Consider the following 15767-nt stretch of genomic DNA (forward strand, 5'->3'; position numbering starts at 1 on the left):
TAGGTGATTAGGTCATGAGGGTGGAGCCCTCGTGGATGAGATTAGTGCCCTTATGAAAAAGATCCCAGATTACTCCCTTGCCCCTTCCACCATGTGAGGACACAGGGAGGATGCAGCCATCTATGTACTTGGATGTGGGCTCTCACCAGACACCAAATCTGCTAGTGCCTTGATCTTGGACTCCCCAGCCTCCAGACCTACGAGAAATAAATTTCTGGTTATGAGCACCCCAGTCTCTGGTGTTTTGTAATGGTAGCCTGAACGGAAGGGACAGCTGTATTCCTGCCAGTGCCCACATCACAGGCTTCCATGACCCTTTCTTGGTCTTGCTGCCAACACCTATAGACTGGTACTCTACGCCAACTCTCACCTCATGCTTGAGTGTCACACACAACCAGTTCTCAACAGCGTCATGCCTCATTTACCACCCATTATAAACTGCCAACGTTTAGAAACAATCATTTCATAGATTAGTGTGGTTATCCCTTAGTGTCACTCCTCCCACTCATTTATATCCTAACGCATGTAATCACCAATCCCATAATCCCTGAGGAAGAAAAGAGGAGGGCATGCTCCACATTGCTGCCAGGATCATCTTCCTAAGGCTCAGGGTTGATCCTGTCACTCTCCCATTTGAGAGTCTTCAGGAGTTTCCCTTGTGTCCAGAATGAATGCTACACGTGTTAGCACAGGTCGTCCCACAATTTTCTCTGTCTTTTCACTCCTTGCATTCCCAGCCTCATCTTCTACTACTCTCCCTTCACATCCTGCATTCTAGCCAAATTAGACTGCTGGTTTCATTTCAACATTTATTTTATTTCCCATTGCTGTGCCTTCATTTTCACTGTTCTGCTTGATATTCCTTGCCCCAGTCATAATGCCAAATCCTACCCAATTCCCCCAATAAGAATCTATCCTTCCCCTGTTCTGCGCTTCCATGACATTGTTAGTATAAATGATTCAGCACAATTATCACATTCCATTGTGACTTCACTTATAATTGTGCAATTTGTCTTGGCTATTAGATACTATGCTCTGTAGGTGATATACATGCCTGTTTCCTCAAAGCACCAAGCACAGAGACTTACACATGGCAGGTGCTTAATCAAGATTCAATCTCCACTAGACACCAAAGCTGCCAATGAATCAGGAAGCACTCATTTAAGCATCCTCTGGATCTTTGACTCAAATGGCTTTTTTTTTTCCTTTCCTTGATTTCCTCTCTGTCCAAGTCTTTTCCATAGGAATTAGTTTCGAAGTGTGTATTTTTCGCCTTATCTTTCTCCTTTTGGGGGATGGAGGAGGAGGGGCAAGAGATTCCCACCATAGCTTCTTAGTCCTTTCCTGGGATTTGATCATTCATAATAGGACATCATCTCTGTTAGAAAGCACTGAACACAACTTTCCACCACTGATCCTTCCAATACATCAGTGTAGGCTTTAAGTAAGAACCGAGCTGCTCTCATGCTATGGGTCTGTTTGTCCTTTCATAAACTTTCTATATTAACAACACATTGCCATTTGTGATTTGGAGGGGGGGTATGGTGTGATATTTTACCTTACCACCTCAGGTTAATGGTTGCTAGAAAGGCTATCCCAGTGTCGTGCATGCATCATTTCCCCAAAACTACAAGTTTTGTGCTGGTCCTTGCTTTTCTCCACTGTACCACAAACAGCATTTCACGTGAGATTCTGTGCAGCTGCAGAAAGTTCCCACGACCAGTGGGGGCTGGATAGTTCTTCTCTACACCTGCCGCCTCGACTCAGAAATCAGGCCCTGACTATGATTTAGTCAGCATGATAATACTGGTGGATAATTCATTATTCTGGGGAATTTGAGGTTTTGTTTTGCTTTGTTTTTATTTATTTATTTGTCAGAGAGAGAGAGAGCACAAGCAGGGGGAGCAGCAGAGGGAGAGGGAGAAGCAGGCTCCTCACTGAGCAAGGAGCCCGATGTGGGACTCGATCCCAGGACCCTGGGATCATGACCTGAGCCAAAGGCAGACGCCTAACGACTGAGCCACCCAGGTGTCCCGGAATTTGAGGTTTTTAAGCATCCTAATTCAATAAAGAAACCTTAGGTGAGAGCAGTACCAAAAAAAGAAAGGTTTCAGGCGTGTTTGCCACTAATTTTCCTATATACAGCACATTAAGTATGAACTCCAGTAAATTACCATGTCACTGAGGAAGTTACTCAGCCTCTGTGGGTCTCAATCACTATATCTATTCACAAAGCTTTTTTGAGAATCAAACAAGAGTATATATAAAACAGGTCAGTAGTGTGCCTGATGCATGTTAAGTGCTCAAGGAGAAGTAGCCATTATGATTATGAAAACTCAGGCAAGTTCCTTTTCTCCTTGGTGACTCTATTCCTCTCTCTTCAAAACAGAGATCATAGTTATCTTTTAGTGTCATCTGATAAGAGTGTTTTATAACTTAATACCCATTAAAAATGCACTGAGAGTCTCAGATGAAAGCCTCTCTATGAAGGGAGAAATTTATACTATTTTTCAGAGAAGCAGTTAGCTGTGATTTAATATGAAATATTTGTTCTCCTAATACTTTATTAATAAAACTGACACCACATATGTAAGCTTTCTAAATGTTCCATTCATTACTTTAAGTGCTTCTTTATCAAATGGAAACATCTGTGTTGAAACAACTTTGATTCAGTGCTTATCACAGTGACAGTGGTATTCGTCAGGGCTACAATCCATTTCTTTGCATGTTTGCATGTATTTGAGATGCTCAACAATTAATTAGAGAGGGAAGAAGTTCCTTTAGTAAAAATAAAACAGCAGATAGGGAAAGAGGAACCGTTATCCGTCAGGTTCCAAGGGACTTTCTGACATTTTTGTTCTTTTTGTTTCTTTTTTAGTTGAAGGGCAAATCACTGATTCTTAATGTGAATGCCACTCCCCAAACTGAGATCCAGTTTAAAGCCAGATACAGCTCTAGTGGCCAAGGTTCTAGGGTCTAGCCAATGCTAAGGGTCATGAATAGGCAAGGCTCATAAATACGGACGTCACCTGCCCTGCTACCCCAGCCCCAAATGAGAAGCAGACAGGCAAACAAACCCTAGAAGAGTGCCCAGCACACAGGAAACACTCACTATATTTTTCTAATTAATAAATCAGCTCACTTCTACACTTCTAGGGCTTGTGCTCATGAGTAAGAAAGCAATCCCACAGTGCGGGGGAGAGTGATCTCCCGGGCACATGAGGAAACAGTACATTCTCACCTTCAGAGGTTCACCAGGCATCATTCCTGTGTATTCCTCCTGCCTACTGGGTCATGCTGTCAAGATTTAAAGTTTTCCCGATCTATTTTATTACATTATTTTACCAGCCCAACCTAGAGGAGACAGACATATGACCCAACATTACTGACTTTTTGGTTCTACTCCCACCTTTTATGGACTTTTTAATATGATCTTGGCAATGCAATGATTTTTAAGCCAGTAAATAACTAGAGTGGTAATAAATCAGGAAGAACAATGCAATACTATTGATAATAGAGGTCAGTTTCCTAAAGGACTTGAATTAGGACATCACACTTGTAGCTACTGTGTGAAGCAAAATGAGGGCTCTGGATCCAGAGGTGAATGTGCTCTCAATGGAAGATAATAAGGGCCCCATCCTCTAAGGCAGGGGGTCTCCAACTTCAGCGAGCATCAGAATGCCCAGGAAGCCTTGTTAAAACAATTTGCTTGGCCCCGTTCTCAAAACTCCTGACTTAGTATGTCTGGAATAGAGTCTGTGAATCTGCATTTTAACAAATTCCCAGGGAATACTGGCCACACTTTGAGAACCACTCCCCTGAAGTTTAGATTGAGGGTTACAAACTCAGGGGTGTTCAACAGCCAGACAGGAACATAAAGAACTGGGTGTAACATCAGGGAATGGCGAGGCCTGTGGTGGGCTGCAAAGATTTCAAGAAATAACAGCCACTCAAATCAAAAGCATTACTGTAATCACAGTGCAGGAAGGCTGACGTCTGGGACCCTGGCTCAGCTGTTTACTTGCCCCTGTTCACTCCAACACCTCGAAACGTATGCTTTTAAAAAACCATAGAAATTCATACCATGATCAGAGTTCTATAACTTGGATTGAGCTTCTTTTTTCCCCAGTCCTTTGTCAGACAACTTATAGATCATTCATAGTCATGGCACCATGTTAAGTCATGCCCACTGGCAACGAGCTGACGTTGCCACCTGGGACATGTTGTGATTAGAGCATCTTCTAAGAATCAGCCAGGTGTGCTGCATACTGTGCATCCTCCCCTCCAGACTCACTCTCCATCCTCCCCCACCTTGCTGTGCTCCCAGAGGCTGACTGCTGGGGACTGACGGAACGGGGCTTCCTTGTCTTCCAGTGCCTGGCTGGAATGGCCAATGCGAAGCACTCACAAGAGAAAGACTGGAGGCAGGAAGAGGGATGAGTCACCCACCCTGGGCCATGATTGTCAGTGGTGCTGCTCTTCTAATACCACAACTCTTATTAGGTGGCCCTCTCCTAGAGTTATGTCTATTTCTGGGAACCCTCTCTTTCCCTGGTCACGTCGTGTCTAAGGATGCAAACAGCTCCCTGCTTCCCCAGTCCTTGCTGGTCTCCCTCAGCCCTGACCAAACCTTTGTAACTAGTCCCTTCACTGTATTCCAATCGCTCACCCCTTGTGAGTGTCATGTATTCCCCACATAGACCCTGCCTGATTCCATTTTACTGGACAAGATGTGGAATATTCCTCATTAGTATTGAAATTACATAAGACAATCTAGCAGCCACAAAGCAAACCGCAGAACAGTGATCATTTGTCCTTTGGTAAAATCAAGCACTAAATGCTGCCCAATTATGGAATTCGTTTTTTTTTTTTCAAGTACCAATCAGCATTCTACATCTGGAGCCCAGGTTCAGGTTGTTCAGGGGAAGACCAGATAAGCACAAAATCAGCTTTCCACAGAGGGATCCTGCTGCCGAAACTTCAGGATTTTTATCTTTATCATGGGCCTTGAGGCTCGGCAGCCTCTGAAAGCAGTGGTGGGAGCCCCTGACAGAGAGACTGTCTGTTGCCATGCGGGGACCCCAGAGCCAGGACACGGCTGCACACGCCTAACATCGCAAGACGACTGTTCACATTTCTCCGCTCTGTGACACATTTGGGACAAGCATCAACCCTTTTAGTTCTGCGGGGTTCTGGCAATGGAAAACACCACAGATAACTAAAAACCGAACTTGGGGCGCCTGGGTGGCTCAGTCATTAAGCGTCTGCCTTCGGCTCAGGTCATGATCCCAGGGTCCTGGGATCGAGTCCCACATTGGGCTCCCTGCTCAGCAAGAAGCCTGCTTCTCCCTCTCCCATTCCCCCTGCTTGTGTTCCTGCTCTCGCTATCTCTCTCTCTGTCAAATAAATAAATAAAATCTTTTAAAAAAATAAAATAAAATAAAATAAATAAAAACCGAACTTGATGATCTCCGTATATTGGTCAGCTGGTGAAATCAGGCTGCCAGGGCCTTGTTAGGAGTGACAGATCAGGATCACTTCTTAGTCTGTGACATGACAACACAAACCAGCCCGGGCCATGAGAAAAAGCCATACGTGAGAGATGGCAGATTGGCGGCTTGCAGGCATGGCGCAACCCATGGGCATGTTACCCAGCCCAGACGGTGTTTTCATTTTGTACATTTGGTTGCCACCAGGTAATATTTGGAGGATTTCATATAAATGGCTTTCAGCTTTTACTGAAAAAAATTTTCTTGTAGCAGTCTGATGCTGTGCATAGAGTAGAATACTTGACAAACTCTGATGGAAATATTAATGGCTGCAAACCAATATGAGAATGAGAAAGGTTCTATGTGGCCCAGCACCTAAAGAGACACTAATAATCAAGTTTCTGTTGCTGGAAAGCAGCCACTAGAGAAAGATGTACAGAGAATACACATTAGGTCAGCCTAAGGCTCGGCGAGCACATTGCTCGTGACTTCATGAGTGCTAAGGAACGACTGTGTCCGAGGGCATTATCTTCTCTTTTGTCACTGGAATGGTGGGAGACATCCATTTACCAGGTAGCGCGGGGGTGGGAAGCTGGCCAGCCCGGCTCTGGTCACAGTTTGGTCACACCAAACTCAGAATGAAAACCATGCTTCCCCCCATGGGTGGCAATAAATGTATCAGCTACTGGGAAGGTTCTTCTATGAAAACCAGGCTTTTTGACCTTCACGCCTGTCCCATTGACTAGAAGACACTAGGCCACAATGACAGATAAGGCTCCGGGTTTGAAAACAGAGCCTAAGCAGTAGTGAGAGTAAGAAGTGACATTGGCTTCCCTGGGCTTGCCGAGAAGGTGAGCAGGCAGGGACCACGTGCCCCGCTTTCCGCCATGGACTAATTTAATGACATGTTTCCACTTCAGTGTGGGGCCAAACCATTCTAGAGACTTTCTTTCATCTTCTCCTTCTCTCCCCTTTATCATCCTCACACTTTCAAACACACACACACATCCACACCCACACACACACCACCACCACCACCATACAGATGGAGAACAAAAGAGGTTTACAGAGAAAAAGATACTTGCCAGAATGGAAAACATTCTATTCCTCAACTCAGGTCTCCCAGTCAGCCCACCCAGACTCTTCCCGAACTCTGGTTAACATGCACCATAATTCAAATTTTAAATAATAATAACAATAGCTAACATTTACTGCACTAAGCATGTAATTATGGGCCATGTAGGTATATATCACTTTATTTAGAACTCTTCTTCTTCCTCTTCCTCCTCCTCCTCCTCCTTTTTCTTTTAGTTTCAAGTTTTCATTTAAATTCTAGTTAGTTAACATACAGTGTAATATTAGTTTCAGGTGTACAATATAGTGATTCATCACTTACATGTGATACCCAGAGCTCATCCCAACAAGTGCCCTCTTTAATCTCCATCACCTCTTTAACCATCCCCCTGCCCACCTCCCCTCCAGCAACCCTGTTTGTTCCGTATAGTTAAGAGTCTGTTTCTTAGTTTGCCTCTCTCTCCCTTTTTCCCCTGTGTTCATCTGTTTTGTTTCTTAAATTCCACATATGAGTGAAATCATATGGTATTTGTCTTTCTCGGACTGACTTATTTTGCTTAGCGTAATACTTCTCTAGCTCCATCCATGTCCTGGCAAATGGCAAGATTTCATTCTTTTTGATGGCTGAGTAATATTCCACTGTGTATATATACCACATCTTCTTTATCCATTCATCAGTCAGTGGACATTTGGGCTCTTTCCATAATTTGGCTATTGTAGATAATGCTGCTATGAACATCAGGGTGCAGGTGCCCCTTTGAATCAGTGTTTTTGAATCCTTTGGGTAAATACCTCGTAGTACAAGGGCTGGATCATAGGGTAGTTCAATTTTTAACTTTGTGAGGAACCTCCATACTGTTTTCCAGAGTGGCTGCACCAGTTTGCATTCCCACCAACAGTGTAGGAGGGCTCCCCTTTCTCTGCATCCTCGCCAACACCTGCTATTTCCTGTATTGTTAATTTTAGCCATTCTGACAGGTATGAGGTGATATCTCATTGTAGTTTTGATTTGTATTTCCCTGAAGATGAGTGATGTTGAGCGTCTTTACACGCGTCTGTTAGACCTCTTCTTTTCATTCTCTTGACAAACCTATGAGCCAAGCACCATTCTATCTCAGTTTTAAGGTTGAGGAAACTGAAGCTCAGGAATGTTCAAGGTCATCCCAATATTAAGTGGCACAGTCAGGATTCCAAACTGATTTCTCTGATCCCAGAATCTGAGTAAATCTATTACACTGAATATCCTAAGCTGGTTTCCTCAGATATTGTCATGGAAAAGTCCTTAATTGCTGTACAGACCAAAAGGGAGGCACAAAGATGTCAACAATTTCCTCAACATCACAGTCTCTGCATGAGGAAATATGAAGAGAGACCCAGAACTTGAACTGGGGTATTCCCAGGGTTCTAAATAAGCAAATTCTGCCCAGTTTTGTTTTCCTCATTCAGCACAATATCATGCAAGCTTCACACTAGGTAAGATTATAAATCAATGATGTTTGGGCTTCCAGGGCATGAGGGCAGCCTCCAGACTCTCGACAACAAAGAGCTGGGGGCCTCAGTCCCACAACCAACAAGGGAAGGAATTCTGCCAGCAACCTGAATGAGCTGGGAATGCCACTTGGTCGACACTTTGATTGCAGTGTTGGTAGGCACTGAGCAGAGGACCCAGTCAAGCCATGCCCACACTCCTGACCCACAAAAACTGTGAGGTGGTAAATGTTTCTTATTGTAGCCATTGAATTTGTAGTAATTTATTACACAGCAATAAAGATACCTGATAAACAGTAAAACGGGGATGATGGCCCCCCCAAAAAAATGCATGTCTAATTTTTTTCAACTGATAGCAGTCACTTAGAGAAACCAGAAGCAGGAAAAAAGAAAGCTATCAAAGCAGTTTTTAAGTGCTTCATTCTGGAGGATCTAGTATGTGTGCGGCACTCAGCTTAGTGGACGTGGGGCTTCCTAGAGGATTCAAAGATGTGCCCAACAGTGTCAGAGACTCCAAACAAGGAACTGTGATACATAAAGTTCTAGAAGAGCAGGGTGCTTGGAGAGCTCTGGGGCTAGAACCTCAGCTATGGGAGGAAGGCAGGAGGAAGGTTGGGCAAGAGCATCAGGTAGCGGTAACTTCGGATTTAGACCTTCCAGGAAGAGGATTGAGAGCACCTTACAAAGAAGTTTATTGTTACGCTGGGGAAGTAAACAGGCCTAGTTCTGCTTTTCCTTGGTAAAGAAGAACAAGCAGATGTAGGGATACTCTATGAAGCCTTCTTTAACTTCTATTGATTTATATTCAATATTTTCTAATCCCAGAAAGATCAAAAAGCTAGAGAAGGTGTAGTAGACATTGGCTACTGGTGGTGACCCACTCACTCCTCTTATTGGCTCTGTGCTTCCGTGCTGCAGCACCTGTGACTTCTGAGGCTTGCCCTTGAGCCCTGGAACCACCTCATCCATGCCGAGAGCTAGGAGTGCCTGGGAGGCCTACAGCCACTTCTACCCCAGTGCTCCCAGCTGGCAGCCAATAATGTGATAGACCAGTGTGGAAGTACAACAGCCCAGTTTCTTTCCCATGAAGCAGGACAAACCCTAGAATAGTTAATACTCCAGAACTCCCGAGAGAATCAGACATCACTTAAAACCACATCCTTTCTCTCTTTTTTGCCGCCATCCTGCTCTGCGTGGCTGACTGCTTCTCGCCATGTCTTCCCACAAGACTTTCAGAATCAAGCGATTCCTGGCCAAGAAACAAAAGCAGAATCGTCCCATTCCCCAGTGGATTCGGATGAAAACTGGTAATAAGATCAGGTACAACTCTAAGAGGAGGCACTGGAGAAGAACCAAGCTGGGTCTATAAGCCATCACACATCATGAGATGACACACTTAATTGGCACACATATTTAATTAAGCTGCATGAAGATCACGTGTTCTATCATTCTGTAAATATCCTTCCTACCTGGCCATAGACTTGTCTTATCGTGGAAATGATTTTTCTCCGTGACTATGCCTCTGCACCAGTAGGTTGGTTCAGTAATAAATGTGAGACCTTTTGGCTCTAAAAAAAAAAAATCCTTTCTTGATTTCTTCTCCACTCCCCAGCCTGCTCCCCTTGTTGGGGATGCTCCTCCAGGAGCATTTCCCTAATAAATCTCTTACACTCAAATCCTTAGCTCAGGACCTGCCTCAAGGAGAACACAAATTAAGAGAAATAGAAACATCCCATGGCTCTAGACATGTGGTATTTGGCTGCATTTTGTAGCTCATTGATCTAATTTGACCAGAGAATATATCTAGAACATTCTCTGAAAAGGGGTGAGTCACAGCATCATGCCCATCCACCAAGGTCACATACTTCTTCCTAAGTGCTCCATTATCTGATGCCCAATCCTAAGGTCCAACACTTCTTATTACCACCTTGCAGCTGCTGCCAAGCTCAGCCAAGCCACTATGGACAAAGATCCTGCAAACGATCTACTTGACCTGGACAGGGGACAATGTGGCCGAGTCTGACACCCACATTTAAAAGTGAAAAATTTTTTTTAAAAAGGTGAAAAATCAAGAATTATAAGTGATCTCAAGAAAAACTATAATAGGAACAGTGACCTTAGCTCTCTAACCCAAAACTTGTGCCATGACAACATACACTATGACCCATACTCTCTCTAATGGTTTATTATGCAAGAAAAATTCAGGTCCCTGGAATTTTCCCCTACTAAGTACACAAAGATATGCTATTGGCCCCTGTGAAACATGTGAAATCAGGACAATATTAACACTATGAATATATAATTGTAAAATCCCTCTCCTAAAAAGTGAAACCCTTCCCTGTATCATATATTGCTTTCATTTATGCTTAAAATCTACTTAAGAGAACTTGCCATATGGCTTTTTAGAGTTGGAAACCAAAGAGAAAAAATAAATGAATAACATATGTCCTTACTTGGATCCTTATCCAGCATGGTAAAGAATATCTAGAAGGTAAGTTTTACTCTTTTCACTTAGATTTGAAACAACATAGTTGTGTTAGGACAGAAAAGTAGGCCACCAACAAAAGCTGGATCCCTTCATATGAAACAGAGTCTTTTAACCACACCATCGCCTCCCACCAAGTAGTTTTCACAATTTCACAGAGCTATTTTAAAATTTTCTTTAAGGAAAACAGAAATTAAAATTTCCCTAAAACAATCCTTTAAGGAAAGGCAACAAAGGGGGCTCCTGGGTGGCTCAATCATTAAGCGTCTGCCTTCTGCTCAGGTCGTGATCCTGGGGTCCTGGGATTGGGCCCTGCATCAGGCTCCTTGCTCAGCGGGAAGCCTGCTTCTCCCTCTCCCACTCCCCCTGCTTGTGTTCCTGCTCTCTCTCTCTCTCTGTCAAATAAATAAATTAAAAAAAAAAAAAAGGAAAGGCAACAAAGTATTTCAAATTTGAGTCAGCAATCTATTGCATGAACACCATTTAATCTTCATATATTACTTTCAATATATCACTTTGTTTTATAAGACAAACCACTTAAGAAACATGAACAACAGAACTGGGAAGTTTCAGAGGATTATAGTGACAGCCAAGTAAAACAGGAGTGAAGCTCAGTGTGTCTGTAATGATGCAACATGCATAGTGAACAGTGTACCCCCAGCGTTAGGAGTGGTGATGAGCACAGTTTATGGAATCGGGAAGTTGCAAGTTTTATTTCCAGCTGTGGAGCTGAGTGACTTTGAGTGAGTTACCTCACCTCAGTGAGCCTCATTTTCTGGATCTGTAACATGGGGCTAATAATATCTTTCATGGGGTCAGGCTGTGGATTAAAGGTGATATGTGTATGTAACAAGATGGAGAAATATTATTGACCAGGATTCCAGGATATCTGAGGAAGGCAGACTGGTCTGATAAGTCTGCCCTCCCTACTCCGCCCTCATTTTCAAGAGGAATAGTTGAAGGGCTAGGCACTTCTCAAAGAAATGTCTACTATGAAGAGGGTCCAAAGTAAGGACTGAAGGCTGGGCAGGGTTGGGGGGAGCGTTAGAAACACTTTTTGAGGAAAACATAGGAGCATATCTCCATGGCTTAGAGTAGTCAAAGATTTCTTAGAGACGTCACAGAAAACAATAATCATAAATAAAAAATTAGATATTAGACTTCATCAAAATTAAGAACTTCTGCTCATTAAAGGATACCATTAAGAACATTAGTAGGCAAACCATAGGCTAGGAGAAACATCCCACAAATGACTGATATCAGTGAAGCAATAAATGGCTCAGTAAACAACCCCCCAAAATGGGCAAAAAATTTGGACACTTTATAAAAGAAGATCTATACATGGCCAACTAACCCACACACATGTAGTCAACATCATTAGTAATCAGAGAAACGCAAATTAAAACCACAGTGAGATACCACCAAAACAGCCACCAGAATAACTGAAATGAAAAAGATTGACAACCCCAAATGTTAACAGTAATACAGAAATTGAACCTCATACATATTGGGATGATCTAAAATGGCACAATCCTTTTGGAAAAAGGTTTGGCAGTTTTCAAAATAAAACTAAATATATGCCTGCCTTATGGCCTAGCAATTTTACTCTATGGTATATACCAAAATGAAAACATTTATTCATAAAAAGACTTGTACAAGAATTTTCATATCACTTTTATTCATTATAGCTGAAGAACCTGGGCATAGTCCAGGAGAATGGAGAAATAAACTGTGGAACAATGGAATACTACTCAGAAATAAAAGGAAAAGAATTACTGATAAATGCAACAATGTAGGTGAAGTTCAAAAACATGCCGAGACAAAGAAGCTTGACCACACACTGTATGTTAAGAACTGTGAAGGGTTAGAGACTTTACCCTATTAGGGAGCCAACCAGTTAGCCTGCCACCTTTTCACGGATGCCAGTAGAAGACACAGGGCTCCTGGGTCAGTGACAAATCTATAGCAACAGCCAGAGCATCAGCGTTTTCCTGCAAAGGTTCCCAAGCCCAGTTCCTACGGGGTGACATGAGGAGCCAGGGGAGAGCTGCACACACAGTGGAGACCCTGAGCTTGGCGAAGCTGCATCCTTTGTAGTGGGCAATGGGTATGCCTGCTCTCTGCTCACAAGGCATACATGATCTTTGCATTCCAAAGCCACCTGCCAAACAAATATCCTTGAAAAGAGTCCAGGACAAAGGCCATCAGTGCTTCTGGTAGCAAGGTGTGCAGACATGTGAGTCATCTGTGAATAGAGCTGTATCCCAACACTGTATAATACCACTTACATGAAATTCTATAGGAGGTAAGTCATTTATGGCAGAAAAAAATTAAAACTGTTTTTCTCTGGTGGTGTGGAGGTGGGGGTAGGTCACGCAGTGAACTTTCTGGGTAGTGGTTATGCTCTATATCTTCATAGGGTTTTTGGTTCTATAGGTGTATGCATTTGTCAAAACTCAGTGAAAGCACTCTTAAGATTTGTGTGTTTCATTGGATATAAATTTTATATCAGAAGAAAAAAACTGCAAACAAATACTGAACTTCAATTCATGATATGCATGCCAAGGTGCTTGGAGGGGATACATACTATCTGCAATTTACTCTGTAAAACACTAAAAATAAGCTAGATGAACAGATCGATAAAGAGATGAATAGATGGAAAGCTATGCATAAAGTACAGTACAATGTTAATGGGGAACCCAGCTGGTGCTCTTACAGATGTTTGCTGTAAAATGCTTTCAACTGTACTGTTTGTTTGAAAACATTTAAAATTAAAATGTTGAAGAAAAAATGAAAGTCTAATAAAAGAATAAAGAGAAAACATGGATAACCATGAGGAGATGGCCTTTCTAAATTAAACAACAAAGGAAACCCATAACAGGAAAAAATTGATAAAGATGACTACATTATAATTTCTTAAATTCACACATAGGCTAAATGCACTTCCACCCCACACACACATACATTGTCAAGTGGTGCAAATGAAGAGTTCTCACAAGTCGAAAAGAAAAAAAAGACTAATACCAATAGAAAAATAAGCAAGGGTCATGAACAGGCAACTCAGAAAAACTGAATGCAAAAGTTAACAAACAAAATGTGCAGCATTATTAGTAATCAGAGATGCAAACTAAAACATCAATAAGATATTGTTTTTGCCTATTTAATTGGCAAAGAATTTTTAAATGATCATATCCTATGTTGGTGTGGATATGAGGCTGATTAACTGGCCAGCTTGACTCTCAACTCCTCCACTTAACAAGCTGAATGACCCTGGGCTGGGTACCTAACCTTTCTGTGTCTCCGTGTCCTCATCTATAATAAGGGGAAAATAGTATTATCTATTAAGTTAATATACTACATTTCAACAGGGTATCTGGGCATAAGAATATGGCAATAGTCCAAAAGAAAAACCAACCGGAAACAAAACAAACAAAACTCAGTATGTAGATTTTTGGGACGGTCAGAGCACAGAACTCACAGGATCCAAATCATGAACTCAATCACCATGAGAGAGACTCTGTTCTATGATGAAAAAAAAAACCTCAAGTATATTTCAAATAAATATATGGCTACCTCATTTTTTGAGGAGCTTAAATGTAAAACTGTTGCATTAATATTTTTCCCAGAGGTAAAACATATACTTAAGCTAGCAGAAGGTCATGCGCATCTTAAAGAAACCTTCACAGAGTCACATTTGAATTTTTTGCTTTCACAAACAAGACAGAACAAAAATCATCAAAATTATTTCCGCAGAAGACTTTTCCATCATGGTGGCGAGTTAAGAAAATACAATAAAATAGAAGGAAAAGACACTTATAAAACCTGGATTTTTAAAATGTTAGTAACATCTCAGACCTGGAGCGACTGTGGGGCCATTGCCAGGATCACCTCCTCCCCCGTCACCACAGAGACTCTGGGCATTGTCAGCGCCTGGGTCTGGGAGGCCATTTCTGCCTCCCTATCTCAGGGCTGGACACAGACCTGCCTGGGGAACCCAAGCAGTGGCTCCCAGTTAGACACACAGACATCTCTCTTCCCTGACAAATGTCTGGGCTTCATTCAACTACACGTTCCCTTTTTTCTACATCTTAGTGACCTAATTTTCTGTCACTTGACTTTTAAAACTAGTCCACTTCAGTTTAAAAATGTCAGTCTAATACTTTCAGCCCCCTCCCCTGTCATAGATGGACTAGACAGGCCTTCATGCAGAGGCTAGAGGGCCATGCTTGCCTCAAAGATTCCTCCTCTCCCACCCACCAGCATCTGATGGTACCCATGTGAACCAGAACAGAGACGAGAGCCAATTCCCACCATCAACCAGTCACCCCTCTGTGAGGTTTTTTTTTTTTTTTTTTCCGGAGAGAGGGAGAGAGAATCCCAAGCAGATCCATGCCCAGTACGGAGCCTAAGGTGGGGCTCGATCTCACAGACCTGAGATCATGACCTGAGTCAAAATCAAGAGTTGGAGGTTCAACTGACTGAGCACCCCCAGGCACCCCCTCTCTGTGAGATTTTTTACCCCATCTGTTCACCTCCTACCCCAACCCCAGCTGGAGCTGGGTTTGGTTGGGGGTGATTTCCTTGGGGAGAGGGTGTTCATTTTCCCTCTAGGTCGCCGCATCAGAGAGGCACCCGTGTCTCCCTATAGCTCCTTTTCTCCATTATTTCTGGTACTCCTGCAGGAGCCATAGGAATCATAGCATCTCCCTTCCACAGCTCCCAGAGCCTTGGAGAGCTGCAGGGATGGGGGGTGCTTGGCCCTGTCTCCTTCCTACACCCCACACTGCTGTGTGGGCAGGCTGTTCTGTGCGCCTCTCTAGAGCAGCGTGGGCCCCCGGGCTCATGCTCGCACCCCCAGCCCTCCTGGTCCTCAGTGGCACCTGGAAAGCTCTTCCCAGCCTCTGTCCTGTGGATACACAAAGATGGATGGGTCTGTGGGTTGAGTATGAAACCACATGGAAAAGAGAACATTCCCTCTGTCCTCCCTCACAGGGGTCTCTTCAGGGTTAGAGAGTTTGTGGGCAGATTCTGTAGCTCCTTAGTTAGCTGTGGAGGAGAGGGTTAGAGAAGGGGGAGATGTCCAGCCCCAGTGGTGGGTGGCTCATGGGATACTTAACAACTTTTATTGTGAGCTTTAAGACTCAACTGTAAATCAGGACAATGCAAAAATTCCCACTTGATATTACATGTGCATGTATATTTCTTCTTTAAGTTTATTTAAATTCCAGTTA

General features: G+C 43.0%; 2 protein-coding genes across 2 annotated transcripts in view; one reads left to right on the forward strand and one right to left on the reverse strand.

Moving 5' to 3' along the window:
* The window catches only part of SLC35F4 (solute carrier family 35 member F4), a 221086-nt gene that overhangs the window by 73932 nt on the left and 131387 nt on the right, over positions 1-15767 (reverse strand). The gene's annotated exons all lie outside the window — the stretch shown is intronic.
* LOC118551634 (large ribosomal subunit protein eL39) lies at positions 9233-9611 on the forward strand. Its single transcript, XM_036117508.2, has one exon. It carries the CDS (start codon positions 9265-9267, stop codon positions 9418-9420), a length of 156 nt encoding a protein of 51 aa, XP_035973401.2. The 5' UTR covers positions 9233-9264; the 3' UTR covers positions 9421-9611.

This window comes from Halichoerus grypus, chromosome 8 (genome assembly GCF_964656455.1).
Source record: "Halichoerus grypus chromosome 8, mHalGry1.hap1.1, whole genome shotgun sequence".
Lineage (NCBI taxonomy): Eukaryota > Metazoa > Chordata > Mammalia > Carnivora > Phocidae > Halichoerus > Halichoerus grypus.